The sequence below is a fragment of the Chrysemys picta genome, chromosome 1 (genome assembly GCF_011386835.1).
Source record: "Chrysemys picta bellii isolate R12L10 chromosome 1, ASM1138683v2, whole genome shotgun sequence".
NCBI lineage: Eukaryota > Metazoa > Chordata > Testudines > Emydidae > Chrysemys > Chrysemys picta.
The window spans coordinates 98654985-98671036 of record NC_088791.1 but is presented as its reverse complement, the minus strand read 5'-3'; the positions used below and the strand labels follow the sequence as shown (position 1 = coordinate 98671036).

The window sequence follows — 16052 nt, the reverse complement described above, 5'->3', positions numbered from 1 at the left end:
TTGGCAGCAGAGGTTAAGTAGTTCACAAGAAAGGGAGTGTAGCATGTCCCTTCCAAGTCATGCTTAGTCTGTTGCTAGTTAAACAGCAGACCAGACTTTACTTTATATTTACTTGTTTAGGAAATATGCCTTATCAGCATAGTTGTTTTTCTGCTTCACACACATCACAGTCATTAAACAGGAAATCATCTGTCATGGTCGGTCATTCTAGGGGATTGATGGTAATGAATGAATGAAATTACACATTTTAAAAAAACCTATTAAATCATCTAATCCTCCTAGCAGCAGCTGACAGGGCTGTTCCCTACAATAACAAATTGTTATCATGTTCTTCGTAATTTTGAATGACTCAAGCAACAAAAATTCCACTAACTCACTGTATCTTAGGCCTTATTGTTAGGAAATATTTCCTGATGTTTAACTTAAATTGTCCTTGTGTGGTTTCATATTATTATTCATAGTTATATTGATGAGGACTATTCTAAATATTCCTTTCCCTCTTTGGTGTTTATGCTCTTCCAATACTTGTAGATAGGTTACGAGGTTGTCTTTAGTCATCACATAGCCAGACTATATATTGGAAGGCCTTAGTTCTTGTAATCTTTCTGCATAAGCCAATGCCTACAGCCTACTAACCACTTTGTTCCCCTTCTCAAAATTCCCTTCAGTTCATCAATGTTTTTCTGGTACTGTGATACCAAGAACTGCATGCAGTTTCTATTCACAGTCTCCCTAGTCTAGTGCCATTTAACAGAGAGTGAAAATTATACCAATCTTTGCTTCACTGCACCAGACACCGCCTGTCAAATAATGTCACATTTTTGTGACTTTTCTTTAAACAGCTCCTAGGGAAGATGATGGAAACTTGAAAGCTGGTGTATTCATAGTGTGTAGGTCATAGATTTGCCTTTAGATAAATGGTGAAAAACAGATTTGATCTGGTAAAATTATAAGTGTTTACAAAATGCACTCTGTGCATATGTACTGGATTATGTTAAACAATAAAACTAACAGTCTCCCAGAAGAGCTCTATGTAGCTTGAAAGCTGGTCCCTCTCAACCAACAGAAGTTGGTCCAATAAAAGATATTACCTCACCCACCTTGTCTCTCTAATATCCTGGGACTGACACAGCTACAACTAGACTGCATACAATCTGCCAACGCTCCACTTGTGATGTGCTTGCATAGGTATATGAGATGAGAGTGGAAATTTTGTTGAAGATGTCTCAGAATTCCTGATACATGCTTAACAAAATGGAGTGAAATTTCAGTGTTCATAGGTAGGGGATTGTGGAAATACGATCTTTTATTATATTAATGTAGAAAGGTACGTGTGGAATGAAGCCCCCTTCCCTAAGTAATGGGCAGGGGATTCAGCCCCCATATTCCACAGGTGTCCTGAGATTCACATGTATCTTGGGATATCCACAGAAAAGGCAGAAACATCTGTCTGAAGGACGTGGGTATGGCTCCCCCATTCTCCAAGATATCACAGCTCAGGAGATATACATTGTTTTCACTCTCAGCAATGGCTGCATACAAATTCCCCTAAGGGTGTTTGTGGTGCAGCATCAAAGGCCTGTTTCTGCTTGGACCCCTGGAGAGCATATAGCAGTGTATGGAAGTTGCCCTGCTCCTTTCTACCTCCACTGCTCTCTCACTACTGCCTGTTTGGTGGGTCCCCAGGTGCAGTGAGCTACCATCCACTCCATATGTTCCCCACTGTGGTCAATTTCAGTTTCTAAACTGGCAGTGTAAATATCAAATATTTCGCTGTTGCATATCTTGGCTAATCTCAAACCAAAGTAGAGCCTTCTGAAACTATATGTCTTACATGCATCTGACGAAGTAGGTATTCACCCACGAAAGCTTATGCTCCAATACATCTGTAAGTCTTAAAGGTGCCACAGGACTCTCTGTTGCTTTTTACAGATCCAAACTAACACAGCTACCCCTCTGATATATGTCTTACAGTTTGCTAAATCTTTCAACAACAGTACATTTTGCTTTTCTATTGCACCTTCCATCCAAGCATCTCAAAATGTTTTCCAGGCATTAATGAATCAGACCGATTAATGAATAAGGATTTTACAAGGAAACTGTGACAGAGAGAGGTTAAATGAGTTGACTAAGGTTACAAAGCAAGCCAGACATGGAGTTGAGAATATAATCCCTGCTTCCTGATTCTTGCCTTTAATTGCTCAACAACACTCTCTTGTATGTATAATATAATTTTAAAAACCATTTCAGTCTTCTTTGTATAGCTCATTTAAACCAACATTTCTTCCCCCACCTAAATTTAATTGATGTATGTTTTCACTGAGGAAAAATAATCAGTGTATATTATTTTCACTTTAAGATTGTTTGCAGGGCTACAGTGTTATGATACATTATTTAATGTAACAAGATTTTTTGATGATGCCACAAGAATTGTTTACACTCTAGTTAGTGTTTTCAAAAGCTAATAGACTATATTATCCTGTAATAACAGACCAATTATACATCTCTTTTAGGCAGGATATTTTTCTCCAAAATTTGCTTTTATAATTATACACACCTCCATTAAGACTGCAGAGTATAGTCTCAATAAATGGAAAGGATTCACTAGAGAGAATACTTATTAAAATGTGCAGGCAGTTCTGCATTTTAAAAAGCAAAGCTGTACTTCTCAAAGCCTTCTGCATCTACAGAATATAAATATTGAGTAGTACATCAGGTATTTAAATAAGCCAATCACAAAAGGATTTTTAAAGCTGATTTTATCTTATGTTATTTCTTTTCTTTGTCTCCTTTCTTTATTGCTTTTTAATTCTCTCTGTTTCCCCCACTATTGCTCCAGATGTCTCACTCTTTCACTTTGCTCTTCTAAACAAGTCATACTCTTCTGTAGTGACATACCGCTCCTGAGTATGGTCTCATTATGGCATGGACAATACTAGGATGAGAGCCATACTTGCTATCACCATGTTTAAACAAACTACCATAGCATATATTTTGTGTGTGTCAGTTGTGGGTTGATGTTGTTTGAACACGGTTTCTCTGGAACTGAGTTTGAAATGTATTTAAACTCTGTTTTGAAGCCAGTGTAGACAGGACTTTCAATCCCAATATTGTATCCCCAATCTTTTGCGAAGCCTCCTCTTTTGGTTTCTCCTGTTCTCATTCAATTGCTTTACTTTTTCTATCAGTTCTGACTGTACTTCCTAGATCCCAATTTGGTATTATGTCGTGTCTCTTTCCTGTGTCCTTCCCTCATAATACGCCTTATTTGTCTCTCTGGGCACTATCGGTGAAATTCTGTCCCCATTCAAATCAATGGGAGTTTTGGCATTGACTTCAGTGGAGTCAGAATTTCATCCTACCTCCTTACTCTGACCGTGCTCCACTCTGGGCTCGTTTAAAACCTTCTTGCAGAGGTTCCTCTTGCCAAGAATTCAGTACGCTGGTTCTCCAGCTGATCAAGGAGATTCTATGCTCTCATCTTTCCTTCCACAAAAGAAGACCCATGTGATATGAACCTGAACCCCTTCAATCAGGTCTGTCCCCTCCCTGATTCGGGATTTTAGGGCCACTCTACAATAGGCTTTTTTAACAAACACTCACCTATTCCAAGCTGGGGGTGAGGGGGGTGAGAAAAATCCAAGACAATTTGGAACTAACAAGACACTTGCAAAACTTCACTGTTCAGTTGCACTGCTTTTCTTGCTTCCTATCCCCTTCTTGTGTTCTCCTTGGATGGTAAGCTCTTCGGTGCAGGGACCGGTCGTTTCCTCATTTTTCTCTGTAAAGCATCTAGTGCGCTGCTGACACTATTTAAATCATCATCATCATCACAATCCATTGTCATAAAGAATACAGATCTCAATGGGAAGGTGGGGGAAAGACTTAGAGGGTACAGTGAATATTAAATAAGTCCTAAGTGTGCTATGAGATGTGGTTGCAAAAATAACCAGTGACATTCTCTGGCTATATGTCTTGTACAGAGGATTCTCATGCAAAGGAAAGTAATAACTGCTATACACAGCATTGATGCAACCACATTTTGGCAGAGACTGCACCATTCTGAAGTCACCACTAAATTAATACTAGAATAGACCAATGGAGGGAACTGAGGCACTATCACTGGAGCGGGCATTCAAAAGGAGGTTAGATAAAACTCATGTGGGAATGAAGTAGGGAAAAGTTTTGCCTGATGTGTAATGTCTGAATACTTGACTCAGAGAGTCTTTTTCATCCCTTCATTTCATGATTCTGTGGCACGCCAATTTAACGGAAATGGCCCCCCTCCTAATTTTTTTATTTTGTGGCATCATTTTATTTTCAGACTAGACTTAAAAACAGAGGTTCTGGTCTGCATGGCCATTAACAACCCAGGGCACTTTTCATAAAAGTATGGACTTTGTTCTGAAATGACCCCTCTCCAAACAGCTCAGCAGCATGCTGGGTGTTGATTTGTGGCCACTCTCCACCACGCAGGTGGCTGCATTTCAGTGGAGCTAAATATTGTTTCTAAAGTACTTTCAGACCCCTTGGGAGGAAAGGTGCTGTATAAACATTAGACATTTTTATTATTACCAACTCGTCAAAAAGTGAAACGGTGATATTTTCAGTTAACTTTTACTGAGCATGAAGTGCCTGGTTATCTTGTGCATATGAGCTTAATTAGGTGCTTATGAATATCACAGTATTGTGCAGGGGTGTGGCTAGAATGATGGTCCGTATGAGGCATCTCTGCAGCGGGTCCTCCTAGCTCTGCTCAGGGAAAAAGGAAGAGTCTGGAGCAGGTAGAAAGATTTTTATTTTTTGTTTGTTTGTTTTACGGATATTTTTCATGGAGTCTTTCAGTTCTAGGTCACGGGCTTGACTTCCACTCAGGTCAGCAATGGCCAAAAATCACTACCCTCGGATGGCTGTTCGGTGGCCTTTGTGAAATTAGTTTGTTGTTTAAGAGTCCCAGAGGTAGCCACTTTACAAATAGCTCCTCAGTTCATGTTCATTGGCTAGATTAGTAGCATTCGCATCAGAGAGAGGCCAAGTTCTAATGGGACAGGGAAACTGAATTATTCCCTCTTCCTCAAGAAAAGCTTTGGGGTACATTAGTGGGCTGGTGGGAGGCTGTGCCTGTTGCTGTACTTGTTTTGTAATGTCTGGTTGGTCTGCAGGGTTATCAGTCCCTCACCTTTCACAAGCACCATTTTTTGTTCATATTTTTCAACATCTGCCTTTTTACCACAGAGGCATCAGAGCTTTGCAAATTGCACAGGCAAATATAGGTCCACATTTATCCTTGGCATAAGCAAGTGCAACTCCATTGACTTCAGTGACTTTAGTTGAGGTGACTTCAATGGAGCTGCGTCTGCTTATGCCAAGGGTGAATTTGCCTCATGGAATGTGATACTGTTGACATCATGGCACATGGTGCACTGTTCACATACCTCAAAAAAGGGAGAATTGTTTCTGCCTTAACCACACTTTGATGTCACTGATATCTATGGTTTGAGATTAGGTGTTAGGGCTTTTAATAAGTTCTGTTCTGTAGTATGAAAATTATTTTCAAATGATAAACATTTGTTTCTTATATGTGTTTGAGTGATTAGATAATCTCTCGGAATGTTACTGTTGTTTTTGAATGAATGTATATCTGAGTTAGTCCATTTGGTAGGACAGTACAGTGGCTTTATTTGCCCCTGAAAAAGTGCATTACAGTTAAACTAGTCTTGTGCTTCTTCTGCATTATAGGCAGAGGTTCAAAACTTAAAACAGTTCAACAGCCAGGAGTTACATTTGCAGAACAAATGCAATACGTTTCGAGATGTCATTGCAGACATCTTGATACTGTCCATTGTTTTGACAGTTAGAAATGGAATTTTCCTTATAGAAAGGCCCTATAATATTTTATATAAAATAAGCTTTCTATATAGAGGTTTTTATACTAACCTACAGAATTCTATAGATAGAATTTTCTATTGAATTTAGTTGTTTTTAAAGTAATTTCTATAGACCTCTGCTTAATTTCTCTGGAACGTTCTTGACTTCATCTCTATACAATTCTACTGGACTTTCCTATAAAAGTTATCCCCAGAATGGACAATGACAGCATGAGAGACTTAAGGGTATTCTGAAAAGTTAATGAGGGACATTTTTGAGTATCTGACTCAGCTGCAATATTGTGTTATAATTATATTACATGTGTTTGTTTTATAAAAAAACAACATAGATATCTTTTGAGCTCCAAACACATGGTCTTGAAACATACACAGCAAGGTCTGACTGTGACAGCAACTGTCCATAGTGTCTAAAATGACATTGATCTTTTCTTTTCTCTCTCTTTTATTAACTCTAGGTGTTCTCTGCCTGCCAGACAGTCTGAACCTTCACAAAGACCAACAAAGGTCAAATAAGCCTGGCGAAGTACAGATGTTTAGCCAATCAGAGTTAAGGACCATAGAGCAATCCTTGCTCGCTACCCGGGTGGGAAGCATTGCCGAACTCAGTAAGTGCAACATAATTTGTTATTTTTTCCTCTTAAAGTAAAACAAAAAACCCGATGTATTATATGTTTCTATAAAAGACAGGCTGGAGCCTAGGAGTGCTGTCAAGGGAGACTTCTTTAATAGTGGGAAGAAGGAGGGCCTTGTTTGCTCCACAGCGATCCCACTGCTCAGTTTGGAAGCTGAAGGGTGGTACAAGGCCTTGGAAGAGAAGAGAGTGAGTGTGTAGATGATACTCACAAACATACAAATGACTCCATTAGAATTTCAGAAGATCCTTCATCCCCACTTTCTCTCCCCCCTACTTCCAGTGGGAGAAAAAACAAAATAAAACTTATAGAACACAAATCAGCTGCCTGGAAAATAAATTATTTGTTATTAATCAAACACTTTTGGGGCAATATGATAAGCTGCTATACCTGTCACAGTTCTAAAGCTTTGATTTCAGTACAAATACATTATTTACAGTTCTCTGAACACCACAGACATGTTTTGTTGTTAGGACGCAAATGCTTTGTGAATCCTAATGCAATGTAAAAACTCAGGGGTTGAAGGTGCGTTTCTTTTTAGGGTTTCCCTGAAGGCAGAAAGCTGATATCACATGTTTATACTGTATCCTCAAATTCAAATATTTAGCTGATTTGGTAGCTCTATTCATAGTTGTAGTAAGGGCTGCTTTGGAATGAGGAGCTGTAGCAGCACATTCCAAGATGGTGCGGTGGGTCTGGCAAATATATATAATAAATATATATATACATATATATAGTTGACAAAAAACACAGACAAATTATTCTTCCAGATGTAGCTGGAAAAAGGTACCCCCCAAGCAGGGTGGATTGATTAAAATCCAGAAGATTCAAATCAGCGATTTAAATCATTATTTAAACCACCAAATGGAAAGCCTCAATTTAAATCATCCATTTCAATCAACTTTTCTGTTTGTACTTCGGTTATTTTCTAAAGAAAGGGTGCATTGTCATTAATTAATATAACCATTAAATATGCTGATTTACAACTAAATAGAGCTTTTATATAGATTTGATACTTCTTTTTATTACGTAACTATATACATTTATATGTAGGCGAGTACACTATAACTATATACATTTATTTAAGCAATTATATAGCTTAACTTTTTCAGATTCTTATTAATTGTACGTTTTTAGTATGTTAGAAAATGGTGACTGATAGACTGCTTATTTGCTAGATAATTCACTTTTTGCTCATGATTTGTGTCAAGCGATATTAGGATAGTAACTGGAATTTAATTAAACCCACAAAACAGCATATCAAACTTAGAAAATTAAAATTAAACAAAACAATCTTAAAGTTTTGGATACATAAACTTCTCTTCTCAAAACACGTCTAACATTTACAACTAAAAGATTAGAACAGATAGTAGATAATGTTTTCACCCCTCAGCTCACAAACAGAGGGATTAACTGTAGTCAGAAAATTAAACTGATTATTTCAGGTCAGCCTGGAAAAATTTTCAAATATTCGTTAGTAAAAGGGCCTGGAGCTTAAGTTCCTACATTCCTAAGTCTCTTGAAAATGAGACAGTCTCCTAAGATACTTAGGCTGACCCACTGTGCCATATTTATAAAGCTTGACCTCAAAAGTTAGATGTTATTCCCGATTCTTTCTTTATATCAAAAAGCAGCCTCTAACTCAAAGTTTTTGATAGAGACTCGTAGATTTAGTTTTATTTAAATGTTTTAAGAGATTATAATAAATAAAGGCCTCAATATATTTTATATTAAATTCAGGTTTCATTTTAAACAGGTTTATTTTTAAAAAGAAAAATGTATTATATTTTAAATAACAAACTCAAGAAAATTGGATTTAAATAAAAAAATCATTGATTTTTATCCACCCTGCCCTCAAGTCAATGGGAGCTGTGTGCAGATATCTGAACACATAATTTGGTGCCTTAAGCATATAGATAGCATTCAAAGAGAGTCTCGAAGCAGGGAGCCAGTGAACCTCTCCTGCCACCATGTGAACACATGCCATAGAAGAAGAGTTAGTAGTGTGTGTGTGTGTGTGTTAGGGTTACCATACGTCCAGATTTTCCCGGACATGTCCGGCTTTTTGGGCTCCAAATCCTCGTCCGGGGGGAAATCCCAAAAAGCCGGACATGTCCGGGAAAATGGGGGCCGGCGGTGCTGGGCTGGGGGCCGGCGGTGCTGGGCTGGGGGCCGGCGTTGCCGAGCGCCGGTGGGGCCGGCGGGGCCTGGGGCCGGCGGGGCCGGCGGGGCCTGGGGCCGGCGGGGCCGGGCGCTGGGCGCCAGGGGCCGGCGGGGCCTGGGGCCGGGCGCGCCAGGGGCCGGCGGGGCCTGGGGCCGGGCGCGCCGAGCGCCAGCGGTGTCGGGGGGCGCCGAGCGGGCCGGGAATGCTCGGCCGGGGGCCCGGGGGCCGGGGGGGGCCGAGCAGGCTGGGGGTGCTGGGCCGGGGGGTGCCGAGCGGGCCGGGGGTGCTTGGCCGGGGGGCTGAGGGCTGGGCCGGGGACCGGGCTGGGGACCGGCAGTGCTGGGCGGGCTGGGGGTGCTCGGGCCCGGGGCCGGCACCCCAGGGCCCAAGCCGACCCAAGCTGGAGATATACATAGTACCATATCAGGTCACAATACTCTAGGATCCAGACTCTAAATTTTGTGTATGTCCTAAATGCACACCAAACAAGAGGAAAGAGCGAGCCTGCAACTTCAATGTTTCTCAGAGCAAGGAAAATTATTTTTTTTAAAACAAGGCAACCAAATTCTAAATGAGGATGATTATCCAGAGTTTATTTACATTGATCATTAATTTAAGTATGCAGAATAGCTAGCATGCAAAAATAGGCAGATGCCAAGGAAAGATGTCTCTGCTTTCACCTTTTCTGTCTGGAATCAGGATGCCTTGCTGGGTGACCAGCTGTTGGGCTGCTAGTATCTTTGGGGCTAGGAAGAGCAATCTATCTCCCTGCAGGATGACAGCTGGCAAACTGAGCCCAATTACTGCCCCTTTTCTGTTTCCCTCTTCAAGTCACTAACTTTTGTATTTTTTTAATCTTTGCCTCTGTCCCAAATAAAACATAGAATAAAATATTTCCAGCCTAAACGGATCAAGTATGTTTTCTTGTCTAGTCTTCCATTTTCCCATTCCTTTGCTCCCTCTCCGTGTTTCTTCCACTTCCCTCTTTATACTCTCTCTCTTTTCTGGTTATTTTCGTTTCACTATCTCTCTCTTATTTATTTTTTTATTCTTTCTTGTCCTGTTTCTCCTGTTCTTTCTAACGAACCAGGTAACATTCCCTCCTTGTTTCATATCTTAACTACGAAACATTTTTGTGTCTTGTCCACTCTCCCTTGCTCTCTATTGTCCTTCCTTTACTTTCCTCTTGCTCTGCTCTCTTCCCCCCCCGCTCCCTCTCTTCCCTCATGCTGTTCTGTTCTTGCCGTTGTTGTTTTGCCTAACACACTCTTGCTCTTCCGTTATCTGTTCCCCACTGCTCATTTGTGTTTAGTTGTCTCTCTCCCAAGATCTCTCATCGGTTGTAGAAGAGGAGGTGGGGAAGCTTGCTCTCTCATTGCCCAGGCTGTATCCGTTGTGTGGATAAACATAAGACTTTAGTCTCCAGTGCTGTCAGTCCAGAGGCCCCTCCTCTGAGGGGGAATGGACCTTTCATTCTGGTGGGCTCATGCCACCTCTTTCCAGGATTTCAATAGTCCAGAGCCCCCTCCTTCATCTGAGAGGGCAGGGCCATTTGTCTTCTGGTGGGCTCCACCCACAATCCAATGATTTAAATAGATGCTGGTTGCAGCGCATTTTTCACCAAGCTTCTGCCCTTGGTTTGAGACAGTCTGGGATTTAGGGTATGTGGTAAGGCTTGTTCTTTTGCCCAGCCAGGCATCTGAAGACAGTGGGGACTCATGGGGGTATTGTTTATGGGGAAATGGTCAGGTTAGTGGGGAAAGCCCTACCTATTGGGTTCTGCTGGGGAGGGCTTGCTGGCATTTTTCTGTCAACTTGATGCTAGCTTTGCTTTGGTTGTTTTTTTATTTTAAATAACGCTAAAAGTGCCCAGAGTTGCAGACGACTGCCTGATCGGTTGCATTCTAAATGGAAATAAATAAGACTCTTTGCACCGAGTATCTGGCCAGCTATCTCCTCCATTCTACTACACCACCTAATTTTGTATGAAATACTTTTGTGGACTTCTTGTCATGATTGAGACACCTGTTCAATGCTTTGCCAACTCCACATTTCTGGAAATAGCCGAATCAGGCATTGTAATCTGTCAGGATCTGCTGTCTTCAGAAATGTTGATTTGAGTACAGGTTAACTGTGGTGCTTTTCAGTCCTGAAGATTAGGAGTGTATCCACATGCTCTCCGTTCTTGGGGAACACGAACCCCTCTAAGCAAGTTCATCAAAAGAATGGGACTGCCAGGGGAATTGTTCAGCCTCAGTTTTCCCCTGTAATGCCCTTTAACTTTAACTTCTCAGTGCTGTAACAAGAGACACTGGCTAATGCTTAGAGCTGTCTAAAAACTATAGCTCCCACAGCAAATGATTATTATCATTTTTTTTTAGTGTTATATGTGTGCAGTGATCTGCAGAGAAACTTAAAAAGATGAGCTCCTGCCTGATGGTGTCTACAATTTAAGTTAGCTGTAGCACAACAAGAGGTAACGGAGTAAGATTTGTGGGGGTGGGGAAGGTAAGGAGCTAAGAGAAAGATGAGAGTTACAATTGTAAAAGGCCATGTACAGGCGCCCATGCTTAATAGTTATGCGACCACATAGAGGGCAGCATATTTTACCTTTTCATCTACTTGCCACATAAATTCCTTTGTGCTGCATAAATCCACCAAGACTGGGATTTGGTAAGGAGCCTATAAGCTCTCATTGGATTTCTGTGGGTGTTGGGCAACTACAGTAGCTGCTGTAGTTTTCTTTGAAAATCCCACCCCAAAATGCTGCCACCTCCTGCTTGGTAATCTGTCTCCACCTGCCATTTTGCCTTCCTGCTTTTCTTCCTCTGGCGGTTGCAGGAGTCGTCAGAAGTGCGCTCTCTACTCTGTGTGATATGTGGGTAACAGATAAAGGGCTCTTTCAGATGTGCAGTTTGTTTCCCCCTCAATTGTCAGAGCCTTTCACTGTTGACCTTCAGGTCCTGTTGTAAAACCTGTTTGTTCTCCCAGGGATTTTTGGGTGGGAAGGAATGAGTAGGTGGGTGGCTCACTAAGATGAGCTTTCTCTAAGGACACACTGGGGCTTGGGAGAGTCTATTACTGTTTAGGACATTGGTCCCTGGATGGCTGTGTTTTTAATATTATTTGTATATGGTCCCAGAGGGATGGGAATAGATATATTTAATTGCAATAAATGAACAGACATATTTTTGCTGCATAATAGAATAACATAACTGAAAAACTCCACTCCCAAATTTCTGGTGTGTATTTAATGGCTAGAAGTACAAAAGCTTACTAGGGACTTGCACCCTAGGTCCCATTGGTTGCTAGACCAAGCAGAGAAAATGCCCCACAAGGGCTCTCTCGAAACATGGAAAGATCTGTGTGTCCCTGAGTGGGGCCCTGTGATCTCAGATCCATCAGACTGAACTTGCTGCTGAACCCAAAGGGGCTGGCAAACGTGTACGCAACCTTTGTGATTCCCCTATCCCTTGGACAGCTGGGCCTCAGGGCTGATCTAAATAACACTGATTTTTAACTGCCTCCTAGGGGCTTTTACATCACTGGGATTACTGGAGCACAGGGGGGTGCTCCTACTATGTCTCATTGCACTATGGAATGCCCCCCTCATGTTCCCTAATTCTTGATGGGAGAATTGGGAAGTGGTGGGCTAGAACCAGGCTAGGAAAATCCATCCCATGTTGGGGAAATTCATGACTGCTATACTAAGGCAGGTTTCTGTCCTTTTGATAATACCAAAGCAGCACAAAGAGGCTAAGTATGGGCCAGGATTTAGCCCTAGATGTTTACATCTCTTCAAATTTAGAGCAGAAAGCTACTTCTGGCTTATTTTGAGTCAAGAGTTGGCCAGTTTACATTCATTTTCTAGGAGGGGAAATTGTTCCATGCAGGGCCATTTGGCATATCAAGCTGTGTACGTGGAGTTTTTTATTATTATTATTCAGGGTGTTAACCATAAGTAGTTGAAACTTTTATTTCAGTCTGGGATATTCTGAAAATGTGGTTGAGAATCAATAGGAGAACAAGAGAGCTAAAATGGAGCTATTTTAGCCTTGAATAATATTTGATTTTCTGTGTCAGACATATTTAAATATGTATGTACAGGACAGTATTTCCCCCCCCCCCTTCAGTCTTGAGGAAAGCTTTTCTTTTTACCCTATGAAGAGTCTCCTCTCCACCCACCCCTTTTGTTTGTTTTTTTACTTTTTCAATCCTGAACCTACATATTTCTGAAATAACAAATCCCCAGGAGAAGCTGCCACACTGTTAAGGATGAAAGGAAAGGTTACCACTCAAATGTAAATAAGAACATTACTGTATATGCCAATGCTGTTTCATTTCTTCTCACAGTGACAGCCAAGCAAATGATGAAAGTCAGCATCCTCGCCCATGCCTTTTAATCTAGTCTCAATCCTTTGCAGTCAAGAGGAGTGAGCAGTGTAGAAGCAGTGCAACAAACTGACTCAAGTCTGTAAACAAGAGGTTAAACCCAAACATGGAAACAAAAGCTAGGGGAAAGGTGTTTGCCTTGGGGTGACTGACTCTCCAGTGTTCTCCTTGACAGTGAGTAGTTGTAAATGTTGTTTATTTAGTGTCAGCATGAAGGCAACACTTGTCAGGTATTTTAATCAAACTTTAAAAGCCCACATATCACAGCGTTTCTTCCATGTTTCCATTTCTTTCCCAACTTCCTTTCCCCTGAGAACTGTCTTTGAGTGTGTGGGGGTTCTTTTCTTGGTGTTCACATTTTATCCTCTCTGTTTAAAAAGAAATCAAAGTAGCTGGATACATTAATGGGGTGTCTATTCTTCTCCAGATATTGATGGAAAAATTAAGAAGAGTAGAGCCATGATTACAGAGTTAAATGCACTGCTGTGCCCTGAGGGGGACACTCAGAAAAACCAGAAAGGTGTTAGGTCCCATGCCCTTACCTGTCATACCCCACTGACAAAGCCCAAGTTGGATTGATTATCAGCCAGTTTATCTGGGAGGCCCTGGCTTAGGTGTCTCTGCTCCTGGAAAATGTCAAGCCCACTTCTGGGACAATTTGAGGACTTTGTTGAAGCTATGGTGGTGATCTTCCATGACTCAGCTTGTGAGGATACGGTCAAGTCTGCACTTCAGGTGTTGTGGCAGGGATGCCGGCCCATTGCTAAATCTACAGTGGAGTTCAGATGCTTGGTAATAGACACTGAATGGAATGAGGATGTGCAGCGTTGCCATTTCTGGCTCGGCCTAAACAAAGATATTAAAGATGAACTGGCACAGGTGGAATCCCCATCTGGCCTGAGTGTTTTTGTTGACCTATGCATCAAGATTAATGACTTCCTGACCAAACGCTGCTAAGCAAAAAGATGGTCCTCCTGACTCCAGCCAGTCCTGCTGGCACCAGCCCCGCTGGCACCAGTCCCCTCTTCCCTCAGCAGCCCAGACCAATGCTTGTCTGTCGGTATCTTGGTGATGGGCAATCCGTGTCTAACTTATCTCCAACTCCCTCTCCAGTACCATCCCAACATCAACCTACAGGTGCTGGCAAACTCAGGTGCCTCAGGAAATTTCATGGATCTGAAGTTTGCCTGAGCAAACAAAATCCCCACCTGGGGATCCCCTGAGTTAGTGCAGCCCATAGACAGATCACGCCTTTAATTGAAACCAGTCACCCACCAGACGGCTCCCTTAGAGGTAATTACCCTTCTAGGCCACCAAGAAATCCTTCAGTTTGGGCTAATTCGTGCATTGCATTCATCAATTCTCTCTGGCATCTCCTTACTCATTACCCATGTCCCACGCTTCCACTGGCGGTCAGGTATGGTACGCTTTGACTCCCTGTTTTATCAACAGTCCTGTTTCCTTAGAGCTGACCTGAGACCGGCAACCCTTCAGAGATGTGAAGAGATGATCCAAAGGTGACCCCGCAACCCCCATGACCTCCCCAACAGCTCCAGGGATTCCTATTAAATATCAACACTATGTCAATGTGTTTGACAAAAAACAACCTGACAACCTACTGCCCCATCACAGCTATGACTGTCCCATTGACCTCCAGTCAGGAACAGAGGTTCCCTTTTGGTGCATTTACTCCTTCTCTGTATTTGAACTTCAGGCCTTCTGGAGTGATCCCAAGGAAAACCTGCAGAAAGGTTTCATTTGCCCCTCCATGTCCTCAGTGGGGCCCCCAATCATCTTTGTGGCAAAGAAAAACAGCTTCCTCTGGCCTTGTCTGGATTACAGAGCCATGAACAAGATAACAATCTGAAACTGGTATCCTTTACCAATTATTAATGAGCTGTTTGAAAGGCCACACTCTGTCAAGGTCTTCACAGAGTTGGACCTCCATGGAGCTCATAACCTGGTGTGGTTTCAGGAAGGAGACAAAAGGAAGGACTGCCTTTCAGACCATGTATGGCCACTTGGTCACGCTGTTTGGGTTGTGCAACACCCCAGCGACCTTCCAGTACTTCATAAATGACATGTTTAGGAACATGCTGGACCAATTTGTCATAATTTACCTGGACGACATCCTTGTTGTCTCTGAAAGTCAGGCCCCCCACAATCATTATGTGCGTTATTGTCTTGGAGAGACTCCACCAAAACAAACTCTTCACAAAGCTCGAGGTTCCATTAAAGACACAGTGGAATTCTTGGGATATGTCATCTCACCTGAGGGACGTACCATGGAGCCATGCAAGGTGGCGGTAATATCCAACTGGGCTGCACCAAAGGACACACATGGGGTGCAGGGATTCTTGGGATTTGCCAGTTTCTACGGGTGATTTATTAAAGGATTCTTTAGCTTGATTGCACCCATAATGGCACTCCTGCAAAAGAGGGCCCGGTTCACCTGGGCCACGGAGACTTAGTCAGCCCTTGCACGACAGAAGATGGCATTCATCTCAGCACTCATCACGATTTACCCAGATCCCACTAAACCATGTATGATCGAGATTAGCACCTCAAATTTTGCCATAGGTGCAGTATTATCTCAACATGTGGGTCCCCATAACCAACTCCACCTCTGTGCCTTGTAGTCTCAGAAGCTACCCCGGTGGAAAAAATTACAACATGTAGGACAAGGAGCTATCTATCTATCAAGGCAGATTTTGTGGAGTGGCACCACCTCCTAGAAGTAGCCAGATTCCTGGTCCAAGCTCTGATGGACCACAAGAACCTGGAGTATCTATGGACTGCTAGACACCTTAACCAATGCCACTCCACTGATTCTTGTTCTTCGCTTGATTCAATTTTGTGAGCTATCGCCCAGGCACAAGAAACAGGAAGATGGATGCCCTATCTCAAAGATGAATATCTGAAACCTGGTAAAGAGCCCGTTACCACCATACTCAAGGTGTCCAGCATTGGCAAAAG

General features: G+C 42.2%; 2 protein-coding genes across 6 annotated transcripts in view; both read left to right on the top strand.

Annotated features, from left to right (window-relative positions):
• ABTB3 (ankyrin repeat and BTB domain containing 3) overlaps positions 1 to 16052 on the top strand; it is a 279212-nt gene that overhangs the window by 157779 nt on the left and 105381 nt on the right. For all 4 annotated transcript variants that reach the window (XR_010597867.1, XR_006172874.2, XM_005300806.5 and 1 more), the window contains exon 2: positions 6344 to 6493. Coding sequence is in view for 2 of the 4 variants with exons in the window: in XM_005300806.5 (XP_005300863.2) it covers positions 6344 to 6493 (150 nt within the window). In the remaining 2 variants the exon portion in view is untranslated. The remainder of the gene's footprint in view (positions 1 to 6343; positions 6494 to 16052) is intronic.
• The window catches only part of CRY1 (cryptochrome circadian regulator 1), a 440250-nt gene that overhangs the window by 331531 nt on the left and 92667 nt on the right, over positions 1 to 16052 (top strand). The window lies entirely within an intron of this gene.